Here is a 19,316-nt window from a genome sequence, read left to right as displayed (position 1 = left end):
TTATTATATATATTTTCACGTATATTGAACTAGGTTTGTTAAGTAGGACCGTTGGATGAGTTAGATACGAATATTGTTAAGTCGGACCGTTGGATGAGTTAGATGCGATTCGCTTGGGGAATGGAAAGATAAGGATTAATTATGGGATGCACTTAAATAAGATTTATTTATTTATTTATTTATATAATATGTAAAGAGTTTATAGTTCTATTTTGATTGCAGAAAAAATACGTCATTTATAATTAAAAATAAAAATAAAAAGTTTATAATTAAGTTGCATGATGGTAATTGTTTGATTATAATTAATTTTTGCAATTTTATTGAAAATAAAAAAATAAATTATCATATACTTTTTAAATTCCTTCTTATATAATAATATCAAACGGGCTCTACCAAAAAATTTAAGATCCAATAACGCTTATCAATCCCATCAAGCACTTATATTATTAATTTTTTTACCGTTAAATTTATCATTTTGATTATTTTCACCCCTTATATTATACTATTCTAACAACCACCCGTTAAGCTCTAAGAGATCATTATTATCTTAAGTGCATATTTCTCTTACTCAATGACCAAAAACTTAATAGCACCAATAACTTAATACTACTAATAATATTCTAACCTAATTTTATAAACTTTTTTATTATTATAACTGATCGTAATTTTATTTTTTTAAAGGGTTCATGATTTTTGTTAGGAGTCGAATTCCCCCAACAATTTCATTTTGATTTTAGAAAGAATCTGTCACCTACAGTAAAAAAAATAAAGGAAAAACTTTAAAAACCCCTCATGTGGTTTTACACTTTTTTTATTTTAGTACCCTATGGTTTAAAGTGTATCAACTTAGTACCATGTGGTTTCTCACTTTATCACTTTAGTACCCTATAGTTTAAAGTGTATCAAGTTAGTACTATGTGATTTTATTTTTGTATCAAGTTAGTATCCTGTGGTTTTATTTTTGTATCGAGTTAGTATCCTGTGATTTTTTAAACCACATGCTACTAAAGTGATAAAGTGCGAAACTACAGGGTACTAACTTGATACACTTTAAACCACAGGGTACTGAAGTGAAAAAGTACAAAACCACAGGGTACTAACTAGATACATTTTAAACCACAGGATACTAAAGTAAGAAGAAGTAAAACCACAAGGGAGGTATTTGAAGTTTTTCCAAAAATATACAATACAAATATATGGTAAGAAAAAATTGTAAAAGATAATAAGTTGTGCAACTGGCAAGTAAAATAATTTTTACAGTCTTACCAAAATTAGAAAAATAAATCTTTTATATATAGATAACTTTCCCTACTAAACATATATAATTTTTTATAAATTCCAGTCCAACTTAGCATATACTCAGCAGTATAAAAAAAATCCTTATACATATATATAGATCAAGATTATATATATATATATATATATATATATATATATATATATATATCCAATATAAATGTATAATATCTCAACAGTTTTTTTAAAAAGGTATTTTTAAGTTACAACGAGGGAGATTCTGACGAAGAGGAGAGAACAGGCATTAAAAGAACTTTTTAGGGGGTAAATGTAAAATGATAAGATTATGAAAATCGAACGAACGATTGTGGTTGGTCGAAAATGGTCATGAGAATGGGTTGGGAACCGCAGCGGATCCGGGAACCCGGATCCTCGATTTTGGAAGGAATAGCGGGCGAGGATTTGTGACAGGGGACTGTGCGGGAGTCCGTGTCCGATTTTTTATGCGGGGGGTCGAAACTTCAGGTCCGAGGCGCACGTCTACCCCTAAAAAGATCTCTGAATGTCAGATAATGATTGGCTTAATTTTTTAGAACCTTAAATACAAAAAAAATATATGCCGTATAATATTTACTATTATATGTTAATATTTATATATTATGTATATAATAATACCGTATCAAAATATCAATTTAAAAGAACAGATTTTATAGATAGACAAAAAATATGCTTGGTTGTAAATAGTGTTAGAATGTTCAGCCAGTGAAAATTATTTTACCTTTGAAGTTAGATAAAATTATAAGTATTTTATTACCGATTATAATGAATTTGAGATGTTTTTGTTTCACTTTTTTATATTCAACTGGTCATTTAGAATTGCAATACTTTTTTTTTTTTTTGGCATTACTTGTTTTTGTTTACCCACCTATAAACAGTAAGGTTAAAAAGGCACTTTCAATTTTTATTTACCCACAGATTCCAAACTTTTTTTTTCTAAAAAAAGGGAAAAAAAAAAAGAGAATCTTTTGTCGTGTACTGGATAGTGCAGTTCATGAGAGACCGTGTGTACCAAAATCAAAAACCATTTCTCGTCCAAAATTAGATTTTATTGTTCACATACTCTAAGCACGAACCCACCGTCTAATCTCATACTGTCAATTTAAATAAATAAAAAGAATATAATCTCCAAACTAAGAGAAAAAGAAAGAAAGAAAAATTATAAACTACTAACGCACGCATGAATTGGTGAGAATTAAAGTACGGAGATTGCCGCATAATAGGAAGCAAAAATTTCCATCTAACTAGCTCGCCAGAATCTCGGCATTGCCCTACGAAACCGCATGCACACAATTTGAGCTAGGCTGAGGTTGGAGGAGTTTTTGGTCATTTCACAAGTGGAGCAAAGATAAGGTTTTAAGAACTCCACTTCCCAGTTCCCTCAGCCTCAAAATTTATAGTATGCTAATTAACAACTCTCTATTTTTTTAGCACCTCTACTGAGATATCAACTGCAACACCATTTGAGAAGCCGCAAAATGAAATCCTACACAATGGTTTCCAACATCAGCTCCTATAATCCCCCAATTTCTCAAAATCGTATTATCTATGCATCGAAGTTCGCGAAAATTATGTGCATGAAACGCCCCGCGAGCAACCGACAATCTCTAGAAAAAGCACCGCGAACGCGTGCCGGCATCTACGGCGTCAAGTTCCGAACACTGGAAGGATGCAGGCTAGGAATTTCATGGTATCCGGATTTCGAGTATGATGCTAGAGGAGGCAGTGGGAGCGGAGTGGGTCAAGAGGAGGAGATTGGCAGTGACGATGAGGATGGCGTTGTAAGTGTGACGACTTTCGACGTCGAAACGTTGTACGTCCCGCCACTGACCGGCGTGACGACGAAGTTCCTTGGCTTGCCGTTGCCGCCATTTCTGAGGATCGACATTGCTCCGGAGGTGTTACAGGGCAGGATCAATAGGAGAAGTGGTCGGGTAGGAGATGTTTCGTTTGTTTAGATTTTGCGCTGTGTTGTGTTATGTATGGTCGTGTTTTCTTTCGGCGAAATAATGCACACAGATATTGAATTTGGATGCAAAATTTTACGAAAACACTTACTGGAACAGAATCACATAAGTTACATAAATCATTACTAGATTTACTTATACTAGCCTTTTTCTGTTAGTCACTGTAACATCTATTTACTGACATCAAGATGCATACAAACTAAGATTTAATTCCAAACATGTTGGCGGTAAAGTTAACACTCACGGGTGTTTTTTTGCAGGTGGATCTTTTATTTAGGTCCAAGTTCGTATTCTCAATTGGGAGCGCATACAGAGCACCTCCCTTGCTTGTTGAGACCACACTAACATCAGAGGAGTCCAAAGGAAGCATAAGAGCAGGAAAAGGGGAGAGAATGGACGGAGACGGAAGATGTAAGCTGGTCGGGGTTGCTGTGGTCGATCCGATCGACGACGTTCTCATGAACTCCTTCCTCGGTTTGCCGACCGAATGCATTGCTTACTTAAACGCAACCATCGCCTTTACCGATCCTAGCTAGACATTCATGTAGAAGTATGAACAGAACAGCTCTTTTTATCTCTGTTGAAACACAAAGGCGTCAAAATATTGGTCGAGTAGTTAAGCAGCTCTTTTACCTACAGTCACTTTTGCAAGAAAAAAAATACACACTAGTGGAATGAAGAAGATACTCCAATCATACTTGCTGAGCAGTCACATACTTAAAACTTTGACTCATGGTATGTATTTGTTTTTACATCAAATGATCGACAGCAAACAACGCTAATACAATTTGATGGTGTGAGGCATGTCACTGATAATTTTCCATAGATAATAGCAAAGTGAAAGGAAGTCGAAGAAAGAAATCTAAATGAAAACTGCAAGAGAAAGACATTAACTTATTTTATTGCAAGAACCGCTCGAATTTAACCATTTCCTCTTACGCATGGCCTTACCAACAAACAATGTAAAAATTCTTTCAGTGTGCTATAATTTGGTCTTTTTTCCAGCAAAATTTCTCGAGAACAGACTGCCATTTAGTGTGGGGATTGTAATACAAGACTTATCATCGATTACGAATTAAACTTTTTTTTTGGCCAAAATCATAGCCTTTCTGGCAAAACCCCTCAACTAAGTGCGTTAATCAGATGGAGCATTATCTTTAATTGCTGCCGCAAGCTTTGTAGTCTCTTCTTCATTCTTTAACCGCAGTAAGTATGTGCGAGCCACAACAGTAGCATTGCCAGGTTCACCTTCACTCGGTTGACCACCACCCTGGAAAATACATACCATTATGAGTTGATGTGTCTGTTTATCATATCAAACTGTATTTATTTAGAATAAGGTGGGAACTTTGATTCGAACTATTCTTTGACCTAGCTGGGGCATAAAAAGGACTGATTACACAAATAAATTAGCTGATTACACAAATAAATTAGCCCATGAAATCCTTTGTAAGTTTGGTTTGCTGCATTTCTACCCTTAGGCTATATAAGCTCAGATTGAAAAAGAGACCAGTCACCTTTGACTTCAAGGATAGAGATTGTAAGAATCTAGTAGATATACGCGGATGAAAGTATCAAGATAAAGAAGTTTCTGCATAAGAAGTGAATCTCGTAGTTTTTTATCCAGGTCTAACTCTTTAAGTTCTTCCGTCATGCATTTATGTGTATCTCCATTTATGATTTATTTAACAGTTTCAAAGAAACGTAGCAAGAAGATGTTCAATTTACCGAAGTATGAAATATTGAGGCAATGGTGTTCTTCTGTATATTCATCTTTATGCCAGGATATAATAAAGCATTAAGCAGTGCTTTTCCAACCTGCAAACAGACGAGAAATAAGATATTACAGTTAAAAAAAGAGAAAAGCTTAGTAGAGCAAGATATAAGAAAATCTTACAGATAACACGTTTAGCAGTATGACTAGCTAAAGGGATAATATACTGAACTTACCATACAGATATAAGTCAAAGTATATACTTTAAATTTGCTGCGAGGATAGGAAAACAACAAATACCAATGAAGAATAAGATGAAATTTTGTAATAAGCCATAACATGTTCCTAAAGGTCAAAGCATTACGTTACGTCATTATCTAACCAAAATCAAGCAAAACTCTATGACCGACCACTAAAGATCAAACCCTGGATAAATACAATACCAATTTCTCACCTGTGAGAAATCAGGTAATTGAACTGCTGGCATAAAATTAATAAATGAAAAAAGTCATCTGAAAAACTCGAATATAAAATTGTAATATACAAAAGGAAGTAGAAATTGATAAGTTTTGTGCAGAATTTTTGCATACCTGAAGCATAAATAAATGCAACCCCAAGGTTTAAACATCAAATTCTACTAAAAGAGTAAAAATATATAGAGTACACTATGATATACCAGGAAAAAAAAGTTTAAATAACATACATCATTTCTGATAAGAATGGTTGGCTTGGACTCTCTAGTTGCTTTCTTAACATCCTCTTTACATTTGATGGAGAGGTGACCCAGGCCCATATCTTTCCAACCCTTCTCAGTTGGATTATCTGGCTGCATTTGATGAAAATTAAAGGACTAACTTAAGTGTCAACAATCTCCAATGGTGAAACTAATCAAAATTTCAAAATTTTACTGCAGCAACATACAAGAACAAAGTTGATGTCCATGAAATCACATTATTCAAGGAAACAAGAATAAAGAACCTATGCATGAGTCAGCAAACATAACCATCAAAATTTCGAGGTTGTACTAAGAGCTTTAAATTAAAGTATATTCTTCAGCTACAATCTACAGGCAAAGAGTTTATGATGTTAACAAAAAAGGCATCATGTATTACCCAAAAAATTATTCTTTTATGTTATTGTCACTTTAGATGCTCAAAAAGTGATTAGCATATAAACAGCAGGTGTAATTATGGGGAAACCTAAAATATATGATTTGCAAAGTCTGAAATTCTAGTGCATCGCAATGTAGCAGCAACTATAAAAACATGGCACTAACTCTAAAAGGGTAAAATTCAAGACTAGGTAAATACCTTTACATACACCTTGCATTTGGCCTCATGAACAACATATACCCCTTTCTCTTCAGTTTTCTTTACAGAAGGACTGCTTGGCTGCTCCATGTCAGTTTCTAATTATACATCAAAGAAGAGTAAGTAAGCACAAAGAACCTCTAAAACTTCTCTACTTAGATATTTTTGATAAAAGAAGATTTGAGGCACCAGCTACAGAGTGGAAAATGAAGGTCCAAATTAGCCTGGACATGATGCATACCATGTTTTCACTAGGTAAGAGTAAGATAAGTGCAAAAGCGTCAAATATCAATGAGAAGCATTACTAATCAAGTAGCACATTTTTATGCAGTAGAAGACAAAATTTACCAAGAAGAGGAACAATGGATAGCTGGTAAATATTTCACATGACATTGATGTATCCAAACCAAATATGAATATCGCCATCAGCCCATCACATATAACTCGATAGGCTGAAAATTATGTATATTTTCAAACCATTTACAGGTGGTGTAATTTGATTTCACTCTGATTTATTCAACGTTTGGTAGCCCAACATGGAAACCCATTACTTTCTAACATTAATCTTTCTTCCCACAAATAGGGTAATATATTGTAATCTTTCTTGTTTATAACTACACTAGACAGTCATTTTCATGACTGCTACCTTTCTAACTTCTAAGCTCACTCAATAGAAACACGAGAAAACTACGGAAAAAGCAAGGATTTTCTAAGCAGACAATCTACTAACATAAACAAATTTGGATAAGCAGCTAGCTCCGTGTTAGAGAAGACCCATTCAGAACACAAGATGATTTAATAACTTCTAAAAGCAGGGCTGTTCACGCATTTGTTGCTGTCAAATGACAAAATGATAGTTACTAAATGAAAAGGATAAAAAATTAGGATAATTTTACTCACCTTCATCTGCATCCACTGAAGCTTCAGCATTTGAGAAAGCAGTAGAATTTTGACTTCCTTAAAAAATGGCAAACTAAAGTTAGAACTCCTTACCAACACTAGAAAAATAAATAAAGACACACAATAATTGTAAAATGACAAAACACAAGTCTTCGTCGCTTTTGGCTTTCCATAGAAGAATGAAACATATTGTCTATGTCTCCTCGATACTAGTTTTAAGGATTCGACATTGACACCACAATCTCAGTTTTTCAAGAGTTTACAAACTTCCAATGATTCAATACGTACAGAGTTATATCTCCAAAGACCATGACCCACCAGTATATACAATTTTAAACTGATATAAGTAATTATAGTGCTAAAAAATGACAAAACAATAACAGATTCAGGATTCAAATTTACCAGGAAAAAGTGGTGCTTGACTATCTGAAAATTGAACTGAGCTTTGTGAACTCGAGCTCTGCATACTTGAAAAGGAAAAAATAGTAGGTATAGCCTGTCTTGCAAAGCCATTATTTACGTCGAGCCGTAAAGGAGGTTTCTTGTCCTCAACCTTCTGATCACTTAGTGAACCTGCGAAGAATTCTCAAATTATTATGGTCATTAAAAGCACAAGTATATTAAAAAATTAACTCAAAAGAAACCAAGAAATCGTTGCATGCACAAGCAATAATGGTGTAGAAATACCAGCAGAAGCCAGTGTTTGACTGGTAGAAAACAGAACCGACTTCTGTAAATCTGTTTTCTGCAAAGCTGAAAAGCTAGCTGGTGTGGTTAGTTTTGGGAATTTATTCTGATCACTTGCTGAACCTGCAAGGAATTCTCAAAGTATTATGGTCCTTAAAAGTACAAGTACATAAAAAAAGTAACTGAAATTGGACCAAGAAAGTGTTGCATGCACAAGCAACAATGGAGTAGACGAACCAATGGAAGCCGGTGTTTGACTGGAAGAAAACAGAACCAGCTTCTGTGAATCTGTGTTCTGCGAAGCTGAAAAGCTAGGTGGTGTAGTTAGTTTTGGCAGCCCATTGTTCACGTCTGGGCGAAATGTAACTCTATTACTCTCCGATGGAGTTACCACATTATTCTGGTCCCTATGTGAACCTGATACTGATGGAATTCCTGATTTTGCAGCATTTTGCCTAAGCCAATCAACAACATCCTTGAATTTCTCCTAATAGAAGACAGTAAACAATTAATTGCAAGATTAGTAATATGGTTCTTAACCAAATGTAGCAAGCAACACCAATGGTGTAAAACACCCAGGTATGCCTGATAAAAAAGTTCAATTTTAATGGCGGACCAGATTGGGAAATAAATGTACATAACGTATGATTATAACGTGCTTTTTCCTCAACCGGCCTACTACAAATGGTAAAGAACATGGTCGAGAAAATGGCCATGGATAATGTAGATGCTAAATACCACAAAAAATTACAGTGCAAGAAAAGAAACATTCGCACCTCGACCAACAATTTTCTCATAAAGTGCATAATATAATGGATGAAACGAAAATGGGATAACAAAAAAAACGAAAGAAATGAAAGAAAAGCGTCCTAAAGACCGTGTATTTAAGCATACGCAGAATGTAATTACTAAAATGCCATCTGAAACAGAAGCACAGAAAACTTACCATGATATGCGAAGCATGAGATAAGTAGTCTTTGACGCCATCTTCCCAAAGCTCATCTGGGTGGTTTTGCAATTGCGATTGTACCCAGCTGTTCAAATCGAACAAACAGTTTCATTACCCTTAACGAGTCTCAGGAGCATGGTACGCTAACCATAACTGTAAATGAACTTCTACACAGATATAATAACATGTGGGCAAATTTTAAGGGGCGCAAAAAAGATAATTCACATGCGAAATGTAATTTCACGCCGAATGCTAGTGGATCTAGGGTTTAGGGTCTCAATGCCATTTACCAATTTACTGAAGCAGTTTTGCGCAGTCATAGGACAATCAAAACACAGATCTTGACAAAAATGCCAACAATGACAGATTAGATGCAAAGGTTTTCTTGCATTATTCAAGAAAAGAATAGTCCGTCGACCAAAATTCCTATGTGGCCAGATCAATACGACGCAACTGCAATAACAACAGGTAATAAAAGGGAGAGAAAAGGAGATAATACAGATCGACGGAAACGACCTCGCGAATTGGGTATTGAGAGCCCTCACATGATGACGAGCCGACTCCGCCCGCGGGACGTCCAACGCGGGTCCTGCCATCAGAGGCTGATGGGAAGGCCCCGCCCTGTGAACATCAAAAGAGGTTGCGCCCATTACTCTTTTACTCGGCAACTGCACCATTGTGGAAGATGAAAAGGGAGATGTTTCACAAACAGATCGAATGACGCATAATAATCAAAACAACCAAAGTAGCAGCTTCAGAATCTTGGCAAACAAGAGTTCGCAGCAAATTAAAGAGACATCTAAATGGGATATCTTTGAAAAGGAAACACTTGAACGGTGTTCGTGGGAACTGATTGCGATCCACGGATTCGCAGCACCAGGAGTTGAAAGATGATGGATTAGGGTTCAGGCACATTGGAGAGAGAGGGGAGAGGGAGGAGGGCGTACGGAGGAGGAGGAGGAGGGAGCGGAGGTGGTGGTGGAGGTGGGCTCGAAGAGGGCGGGGCGCTTAACTCCCCTCTCCATCGCGGGGAGTGTGAGGCTGCGGCTGCAGCTGCTGCTAGGGTTCTTCGAATATGGGCGGGGGATTCGGAAAAAGGAGAAGAACAGGAAGGCGCACGGAAGAAAAAGGGAAATAGAGGAAAAGGGAGATTGCTTTTTTTTTCTTTTTCTTTTTTTTTTTCTGCGGAGAACGTAGAGGAGCGCACCAGAGACGTGTGGGAGGGTCGGTGTGGAGACAGGGTGGGCATAGCGTGTAATATGGACCGTGCCAACGGTGGGATTTTACAGGAATAGGGAAATGGGCCCCAAAATTTGCGTGTACTTGTGCCGGAATGTGGGGCCTAATAATTTGGAGGTTAGGATCTACGCACATTTGAGTCCTGCAAATGGGGACTGAGCCTTTCGGGGCTGGGGAATTTTTGTCATGTCAAAAATGAGCCTGCTAGGGATTTTCTGCCAAAGGGTTCGATTGCAACTAACTATAAACTAGTTCGATCTCGAGGGATGAGCATTCCATCTTTTGGAATTAACCGCCACAGATTGTAAAACATTGAAATAGGCGTCCTAACAACAGTATTAAATGATTACTATCATTAATATATATTCTTCCAGATGTAAGTAATTGGTATCTGTGAGCATCACGGGCCCGAGGTTATCTCTATAGGTGCCCAGAATATTTCGCACCGTAAACATCACGACCCGAGTACACCAATAGAATAAGGTTTATTAGGGTGGTATTATTACTGGAATTGAACTGAAATACTGTTAGAAATATCAAGTTCTTAGTGTCATTAAGTTTTTACCTTGAATCAAATCTTTTAGCTATAGAATCAAAAGCTAATAATAATGGCTAGTGATGAAACCCCTATCGTGGACGATCCAAGGACCAAGAAGGTTGATCCAAGAGCCAAAAGGTTGATAGCACCAAAGATGTCAGTGTTTTAGAACCCCAGCAGCCGGATTAGCACTGAAGGTGATCTTTACTATTAAAACAAAAATTACTGAACCCGATCACTATTAAATATTTGACCATATAGAGTGAATCTGATCTTTTCATTGTAAAAGTGGATTTGTGAGAGACGAAAAAACCTCGGCTGGGGATCTGCTCACCTAAGTTTTGAATCAATCAGATTACCTGCAACTTAATCAACCAAAATGCCAAGATATTCAATAGCTGGATGAAAATATACAGTTCTCACACTTGTTCTTGATTGAAACTGCAGAGTTCTAGCAAGCCTACTTAATGGGCATAATGTCTTTTTGAGGCATGGATGAATGAAACACCAAAAAGCAATGCCATCGGAGTGTTTTGCAGATACCGGACAAAACAAAGAGCTTCATGCTATCTAGATAGGCAAAAACAGAGAAAGCGGGGGAAGAAAATGGAACAACCCTCACACAAAATACAAGAAATAAAGCTGCTTATCTCACAAAGCTGAAGAGAAAAATATACATGAAGATAAGTCATGGCCCCAGTTCCATGTCCTTGAAGTACTCATGCTCCAGAGCCTGCCGAGCTGTAATTCTTTTACTCGGTTCCAATCGGAGCATTTTCTGTCAGTTATGAAGAACAATTCCAAAAGTTAACAAATCAAAAATAATAATAGAGCACACAATTCTTTGAGAGAGAGAGAGAGAGAGAGAGAGAGAGAGTACAATTGGCAAATGATATCTGTAATTCACAATTATAAAACCTCAATGTGTCTTCAAGGAATAGAAAATTTCCTACCTTTGCATAGATTAGGTTAAAGCCACAGGTGAATCTAGCACAATTACACCGATGGTAAGGTGCCATAAAATATATGTAATATTCAGCATCATTTAATAGGAAATGTTACAATTGACCCTGGCGAATTTCAAATGAGATAGCAGACTAGTTACAAACAATAGGCGTAATAGAGATTAATAATCCCTAGCCATAGAAGAGGATAAAATATTTCACGGCATGTCTTTGGCATTTGTTAATGATTTAATGCAAACATGTCACCCAAGCAGGCAAGTTTACAATAATTAAAACGTTGCTAAAACACCTTCAGTAACGTAAATACTTCATTAGAGTTAAGAGGACTTACAGAGAGAAGGTCAACACCAGTTGGTTCAAGATTTGGAACAACTGTCGCCAGATCCTGGAAGCAAAATGTCCATTCAAGCCTTAAAAAATGTCTGTTCAGAGTCCTCAGACAAATACCCCGATAACCAAAGAAAACTAAATGCTATTTATGTAGCTGGAGAGAATTTCGTATGAACTAGAGTGCTCAAAAAAGAAATGTGAGTTATATATCAAAGAAAATAGTGAAGCCACTATTCAATTACCTTAGGGGGCCACTTGGGAAAAGCAGATTTGAAGTCAGGTAACGAACTAACCCCTGGCCAAGTTTCTTCATTTGGGGTACCTAGAATTCTTCAAAATATATACATTGGAAAAGAAGATCATGCTATAATTAGGCCAGTAGGTTACCAATAGAAGCAAAAAAATGCGCATCAACCTGACTATAAAAACCTGAAAATTTTAAATAGTTCATCAATCTCAGAATCCCCAGGGAACAAAGGCCGCTGATTCACCATTTCAGCAAAAATACAGCCCACAGACCACACATCAACAGGTGTGGAATATTGCCGGGATCCAAGGAGGATCTCTGGAGCTCTGTACCACAGAGTTACGACCTGAAAATTGCAACAGATGCCCATTAGTTGAAACTCAATACACCGGGATTTTTTTTTTTTTGAAAAAAAAGAATCTAATCACCATAACTAAACGCTTTCTTTACTAGTGTGAAAGTGTCATCATGCAAAGGCCTTAGGATTGCTCGACCTTAAGTGAACACAAGGAAAGCATTATACGAATTGGCCATATTTATCTACATTTATTTCTGTACTTGCATGCAGTTGAAACAGTAAGGATTTGACTATATTAGATATGACATAGTTAAGAACGAAAACAGCTTTCTACGAATGTTCTTGATTACCCAGCGTGAATTAAAATAGTATCTACAACCACTATGTATATGCTAAAAAAAGATAGATTGGGTAACTTGAGCAGTATGCAAACTTCTTCACTTGCTGTGCAGTTAACTTGTAAGCCTGATCCAAGTTAACACCGTATTATTTTCACATATGATACAATTCTTCTGCTTGTGTTTGCTGTAATGAATGAACCATAAAAGTGTATTGCAACAAAAGTTATTTTATATGTTATTGCTGTTCATCTTGAGCAAACATCAAAGGACATAAACAAGGTTTCAGAGAAGAAAAGGATGGGGAAGAAAAAATTACCTCATGGGTAAATGTACGGACAGGAATACCAAAAGCCCTGGCTAGCCCAAAGTCTGCAAGTTTCAGAGCATTAGTGCGACGATCGATTAGCAAATTTTGCGGCTTTAGATCTCGGTGAAGAACTCTGTGAGAATGGCAATAGGCAATTCCACGAAGTATCTGATAAAGATATTTCTGAAATAAAAGGAGAGAAAATTTCAGTCCAGCAAACCATAACACTTTTGTCGTGAATAGGCATTTTTTAAAGAAATTCAGTCTCTCCCAAGAAGATAGGAAGCAATTTCCAGGGTGCAAAAGGGGCACTCAAAAGAAGAGACCAACCATAACGGCTTTGGGGAGGGTAAAATGTACATAACCTAGTGTGCATATCCAGTGACGGTATTTGCATTGATTAAAGCTATGTCACCTAGATTATAGTGAAGCAACCTCGCAGCTGGGCCAAGCCCACTATAAGGCAGTGCAAATTGGTGATGATATAAATGCCTATATACAGAAAGAAAGAGGATAGGATCAGTTATTGAAGCCTTTCCCTTCAAAATGAATGCATGGAATTTCATGATAGCCTCAGGTGATGTTAACGCCATAGAAGTGCTTCTGAATTCTTGATTAAGGCACTCACTTATTGATGGCAATTTATGTAAATAAACCAATCTCAAATCTAATCGCGGTTCATGCAGAATAATAGGCAAAAAAAAAGAAAAACTAATTATCAATTTGTAGATTTCTGGTCATTTAGAGCAAGGATTAAACCCCCATTGGCACGACCCGTATCCATCGTGCCGTATCGTGCCAGCAAGATATCGACATGATACAACCCTCGTACCGATGGCACAACTCAAAACCCTCTATTCTTGAAATTAGTAAGTAATTTTTTCAATGCAGTTTAAAAGATTTGATAAAAATGCATAATAAATAATTGACAAATTTTGTTGCTAAAAAAAATAAATATTTTATGCCATTACGTGTCAGCACACATATACTTCTTGCAACCGGCACGCATCGGCACAGCCCGACACGTACCGTGCCGGCAAGTTTCCGGCACGACCCCGTGCCACAGCACTTAAATCCTTGATTTAGAGGATAGAAAGTAAGCTAAAGAGCGAAAAGAGCCATAGAATCAATAGATCAAATTACTAAGGTTTCTCCGCATTTAATTTTAATCTTGACAAAAACCATTTATGATAGACCTTGATTCAATTCCATCTATTAAACAAGTTTACTAGTAAGCATTTCAAAACAACAGTACCATACCAAAAGCAGGCAATGGTAAGAGATGCTTTCTGCTTTCTTTACATTACCAATGACTTTATCCAACATGCTACATGCTTGAACAGGAATCCACAAGGATTCAGTTTGAGTAATTTCCAAGTATCCACATGGACATAGAATGCAATGACTCGTAGAATTTAAGCAGTAAGCCACTAGATTATTAGGAGTAATGTCTACTTGGAAGTTAAACAAGAAAACCAAGCGCTATATGGTTGGGGGATAAAGAAATTCCAAAAGAAAGAGAACCTATAGCACTATCAGTACTATTCCTATGCTTATACATACTTGTAGACATATAATTTCCGCATCCGATCCTTGGAATGGACAACTATATGCACTCTTGAGAAGGAAAGCATGTACAATACATATAGAACCGAGCAGAAAGATAATGCGACCTAAGCAACATATTGGGAATTGGAAAGGATGGGAGAAACAAGTGACTAACTGGTTGGCAGTTTGCTGGACTAGAGATGGGAAAATGGATGAGTAAATGGAAAACTCCAAAGTTCCGTATCAAAATGTAAATTACTCTTAGATCCCATATTTGAAAATTACTAGGGAGAGAAATGAAAAGAATCTAACCTCTGAAATCAGGTAGTCAAATCATAGATTAGGTAACAATGTTGGTGATAAATTAACAGGAACTAGAAGTAGTGACAAAGAAGCCCTTAGAAAGCAGTAACTTGCCTCGAACAACTAAACAAAATGAACAAATACTCTATGACCTGATAAGAAGATCACATAATTGTATATCTACTAAGTGCAGATTAACCCATTTTCATGCAATATCAACTTTTTAATATGCCAAAGAAACATAAATGCAAAGGAATGTACATGCTATATGGCTGGCTTGTATTAAATTCTGCCATGCCAGCATGCCAAGGGACCGACAGAGAAAGATGGCAGCACCACCATGCACGAGGAATGTTGCAAGCCCAAGGGCATTCTAAGAGGCCAGTCATTGCCAAGCCTAGTGACCTATGAGATTTGCTACATCAATTATCACAAATACCTTGCTTTATAGTGGCAAAGGAACTCACTTTAATCAAGCGTGGATCTTTAGCAAGCTCTGGGCAAGAATCCATGTACTTCTTCAGGTCCAGATCCAAATATTCAAAAACTAAATATATCCGTTTCTCACTGTGAACTACATCCTGCAACCTGTTATTGAGATAACGAGAGCAAGCTGAATACGACGACACAGAAAGAACAAAACAATTTTATAAGCCATGTGAAGTGCTTCACTGAACGGATAGCATGGACACATTATCACTATGATGACACTAAAGTGTCAATTGACGCTATTGTTACCGTGATAGAACTATAATGTCATTAATTGCCAAGAAGCAAATTAAGAAAAATGATGTAGTCAGAGTGTATTGCACTATTTTTACTCATTCAATGTCCATGAATGGTCGATATATCAAAAGGTTTTCATGCTTGACAACTGTAGATATTTGTGCAACCAAATGTTCACAATATTATGGCTCAAAGAGACAAACCATAATATATACAGTACGTAATAAATCGTTCCCAACCAAATAATTTTACTACTTACGATTAAGTAAAAGTATATCTTTCCAATGCAATTGACTGGCCGAGAATATGACTAACTATATCATCCTAGAAGTTAAACTCAATTTAGCCTTCATAGATATGAGGGGAAAAAAAGAAGAAGAAGAAGACCAAGAAGGAACAGGAGGTGTTAGCACGAGAAAGAGGCAAAGTCTAGTGAGAAGCCATAATAGAAGATTTAGGGTATGAAGTCCTCAGATAAAGTGAGTAGTTGGTTAGAAATTATATAGACTTTTTGGCTCGATTATAACATGAGCAAACTAACTATGAAACACCTTACTACGGTATCCTCTAAAAGGAACTGTTCAAAATGCAGTCAATTATTACAGGACTACGTTGGGTCAAAAAAGATGAAATTCCACTACCACCTGTCTAGGGTCAACATTAGTAGTTGAACAGCTTTTTCGTGTTCTCTGACTTTAAGCTATTTTCACTACAGTGCAGCAGTACTTTTGAACTTGACAGAAGCTGAGATTGGGGTGGGTGGGTGGGGCGTGGGTTATCCAAGATTCTTAGAAAGTTGCCAGGGTTCATATAAGCAAAACAAAGAGCTACGGGTTTCCATTAGTTGTGATCACCAAGGCATAAAATCAACCATAAACTAAATATCATGCATATTTCAACAGTAAATACAAACAATCTCAAAGTAACAAGAACTTGTATACATGTAGATAGGCCAACATGTAGTCCCACTCCCAAATGCAATCATAGAGTATGAAAATGAACTTGAAGTAAAATGAGATTCAAAACAAAGAGAATGAGAAGAGCGGAAGAGCTTGACCTGACTATATTGCAATGCTGCATCTCCTTCAATAACGAGATCTCTCTAATGGCGGTGCTCGGGACTCCTTCATCCTCTTGCTCCAACCGGATCTTCTTCAGCGCGATCGTCTCGTTCGTGACCCGATCCCGCGCCTTGTACACCACTCCGTATGTCCCCTCTCCGATCTTCTCCACCTTCTCATACTGCAACCACAATAATCCCCCCGATCGCTATTGAAAGCACCATAAACCACCCCAAAAACGCGAGAAACAACTCCGAATCCACTCACCTGTTCCATTGGATCGCCACAGAGCACAACGGCACGCAAAAGCAACGAGGCCTCTAACCCTAACCATTCCAACAAAGCAGAGCAAAGAGAGGACGTGAGTCCCATACCCTCTCCAACCAAATCGACAAATCCACGCCATTCAACAAGCCAAAACAATAAGATTCGAACGAAAAAGCATTGGATCGTGCATATCCGAGCAAAAAAATTTGCCAAAAAAATGGAAAAAAAAAATCGCGAAAATAAAAAGACCATACACTACTGCGGGATCGGAATCGAGCTACGGAGGAGCGATCGAAGGGCGGCGATGGAGTTGCCGAGCCCTCTCTCCCTTCCTCGCGGAGCCCCCCCCTCTCTCTCTCTCTCCAACGAGCCTCGGCCTCTTCTCTCTCCCTCTCCCTCTCTCCCTCTCTCTCTCCTGAGTTTAATGGGGGTAGTAAGAGTAGAGGAGTCGCTGTCGAATAAATAGGCGAGTGTGTATCTTTAATTGTTTTTGGGCGCATACGCTGCGTTAAGTTATTATGTATTTGTATTTGTTATGTGGTGGGATGGGAAAAAGAGGAGCTGCGATTGGATGGTCTGGGTCGCTCGATATTTTGACCGCCGAAGTAAAAATGATTGCCGCACTTTTTTTTTCTGGCTCATTTGAAATATTTCTTGCAGTAATTCCTTGAATTTTAGGGTTAACCGTTAATTGCGTCCCCATCTTTATCCAATTTTACACTTTAGTCCCCTATCTTTGTTTTTATACTCATATATACTTGTGAAGTTTAGAATTAATTGCACAAGAATTTAAATATCGTGCCTATCGTGCTGAAAACTTACCGGTACGGTGTGTGCCGGTCACAAAAATTATAGATGCGCCGACACATAATGGCATAATTTATGTTGTGCCATCGACATGAGATTTGTATCGTGCCGATATTTTATTGGTATGATAGGGCATAGTAAATACAGCTATGCCTATGGGCATTTTAATCCTTGTAAGCAAGCTATGGATCCTAATATATTTTTTTCATTTTTTTTTTTTTTTTACTTTTGGTTCCTAATGTGCACTCAGCATATCAAGTGCAATTTCCATCACTCTTGATGTCTACTGTGTCTTTTAAGAATTCGGTATTTTTGAAATCATGCCGAGAGTGTTATCAAACACTTTTAAGAATTTAGAAAATTTTGATATCAAAATGAATGGGGGAATACCGAATTGTGACCGTAATTTCTATGAATAAATAAGGCTTTGTTGGACTTGACATAGTCTATTTTATCAAAAAGCATCGTAAATTGAATGGTTAGAACTTACTTAATATAAAATATAAAAATTGGGAACTTAGTAGCACAAAAAAAAAAAAAAAAAATTACAGATGGAAGTGAAAAACAAAGTGTGAACATTATAAAAAAAAGCTGCTTGTACACCTCTACGGGGTGTACGTGTACACCTCATCCATTTAGGATAAGATGGATTTTGCTAGTCACATCAATATATGATTAGTAAAAAAAATTCTCACTCTAAAATAGATAAGATGTACATTATACATCTCGTTTTAGGTATATGCGTAGTTTAGAGACCAATGGTGCAATTAATTCTTTGGAGCAATTACTTATATACTTTTAAAAATTTTCGACTTTCTTATATAAATTTTAGAAGTCTAATATTATAAATATCTTTTTAATATTCCAAAATTTTTTAAATATATTTTTAGAGTTAAATTATGTTAGTAAATAATTAGAAACAGCCGTTATCTCTGTAAAATTATCAATTTGCCCTTTAAAATATATCATTCTATTATTATCAATTTTTCTTATTTATCCTTAAGTTTTGGGTAAAAGAAGTATTTTGATTTTTTGACTTTTCAAATATATCATTCTACCATCACCCAAATTTTTCTTATTTGCCATTAAATTAGAGACAAAATAGATATTTTAACTATTATTTTTAACTATGGTAGAAATTTAACTCGACATGACTTAACGGATACTAACGACAGGGATATTTTTAAATAACGAAAAATTATATGAGTGATATATCTAAAATAAATAATAAATAATAAATAAGATATTTCAAAAGTCATAAGAGATATATAGTCAATTATTCCAAACTTTTTTGAAAAATACTATTTATACATCTCAACCAGGAATACATCCCAATCCAATGGGTGAAGTATTACCGACTAGTCACATCAAGTGATTAGTTAAAATATCCCCCTCCTTGGATAGGTCTAATATATGATATACATCCCAATTGGGAGGTATACATAGCACTATTCAATTTTTTTATGTAAAAATACATAGAGAACCCCCGACTATAGACTACTCTGAAATGGCTTCCTCT

At 36.5% G+C, this 19,316-nt stretch overlaps 3 protein-coding genes across 9 annotated transcripts; 1 reads left to right on the top strand and 2 right to left on the bottom strand.

Moving 5' to 3' along the window:
• On the top strand, positions 2,674-3,983 carry LOC109707334. Its single transcript, XM_020228516.1, has 2 exons — positions 2,674-3,227; positions 3,521-3,983. The coding sequence occupies exons 1-2, from the start codon at positions 2,772-2,774 to the stop codon at positions 3,794-3,796; spliced, it is 732 nt and encodes a 243-aa protein (XP_020084105.1). The 5' UTR covers positions 2,674-2,771; the 3' UTR covers positions 3,797-3,983.
• On the bottom strand, positions 4,128-10,209 carry LOC109707332. 7 transcript variants are annotated; one of them, XM_020228509.1, is made up of 11 exons: positions 10,028-10,209; positions 9,337-9,441; positions 8,818-8,905; positions 8,109-8,358; positions 7,872-7,994; positions 7,587-7,757; positions 7,185-7,241; positions 6,285-6,382; positions 5,678-5,800; positions 4,989-5,078; positions 4,128-4,530 (listed from the first exon to the last, which is right to left on the bottom strand). In XM_020228509.1, the coding sequence occupies exons 1-11, from the start codon at positions 10,192-10,194 to the stop codon at positions 4,396-4,398; spliced, it is 1,407 nt and encodes a 468-aa protein (XP_020084098.1). In that variant the 5' UTR covers positions 10,195-10,209; the 3' UTR covers positions 4,128-4,395. The 7 variants fall into 7 exon arrangements, with proteins under 7 accessions (XP_020084098.1, XP_020084096.1, XP_020084102.1 ...); XM_020228507.1 differs by having other exon boundaries at positions 9,768-10,084; XM_020228513.1 differs by having other exon boundaries at positions 9,337-9,488; positions 10,028-10,084.
• LOC109707333 (cell division control protein 2 homolog A) lies at positions 10,964-17,430 on the bottom strand. Its single transcript, XM_020228515.1, has 9 exons — positions 17,245-17,430; positions 16,991-17,049; positions 16,720-16,904; positions 15,404-15,524; positions 13,095-13,268; positions 12,322-12,485; positions 12,135-12,222; positions 11,894-11,947; positions 10,964-11,375 (listed from the first exon to the last, which is right to left on the bottom strand). The coding sequence occupies exons 2-9, from the start codon at positions 16,997-16,999 to the stop codon at positions 11,286-11,288; spliced, it is 885 nt and encodes a 294-aa protein (XP_020084104.1). The 5' UTR covers positions 17,000-17,049; positions 17,245-17,430; the 3' UTR covers positions 10,964-11,285.

Source organism: Ananas comosus, linkage group 3, assembly GCF_001540865.1.
Source record: "Ananas comosus cultivar F153 linkage group 3, ASM154086v1, whole genome shotgun sequence".
Lineage (NCBI taxonomy): Eukaryota > Viridiplantae > Streptophyta > Magnoliopsida > Poales > Bromeliaceae > Ananas > Ananas comosus.
This window is presented reverse-complemented; position numbering and strand designations above follow the sequence as displayed.

Coding starts and splice junctions, on each gene's coding strand:
- LOC109707333 (XM_020228515.1), bottom strand. Junction 15,525..16,719: donor CAGCATTGCAATATAGTCAG/GTCAAGCTCTTC, acceptor TCTCAATAACAG/GTTGCAGGATGTAGTTCACA. Junction 12,486..13,094: donor TCCGTACATTTACCCATGAG/GTAATTTTTTCT, acceptor TGCAATTTTCAG/GTCGTAACTCTGTGGTACAG.
- LOC109707332 (XM_020228507.1), bottom strand. CDS start 10,069: ATGCCCACCCTGTCTCCACACCGACCCTCCCACACGTCTCTGGTGCGC. Junction 7,758..7,871: donor TCAAACACTGGCTTCTGCTG/GTATTTCTACAC, acceptor AATTCTTCGCAG/GTTCACTAAGTGATCAGAAG. Junction 5,801..6,284: donor AATGCAAGGTGTATGTAAAG/GTATTTACCTAG, acceptor CATCAAATGCAG/CCAGATAATCCAACTGAGAA.
- LOC109707334 (XM_020228516.1), top strand. CDS start 2,772: ATGAAATCCTACACAATGGTTTCCAACATCAGCTCCTATAATCCCCCA. Junction 3,228..3,520: donor TCAATAGGAGAAGTGGTCGG/GTAGGAGATGTT, acceptor GTTTTTTTGCAG/GTGGATCTTTTATTTAGGTC.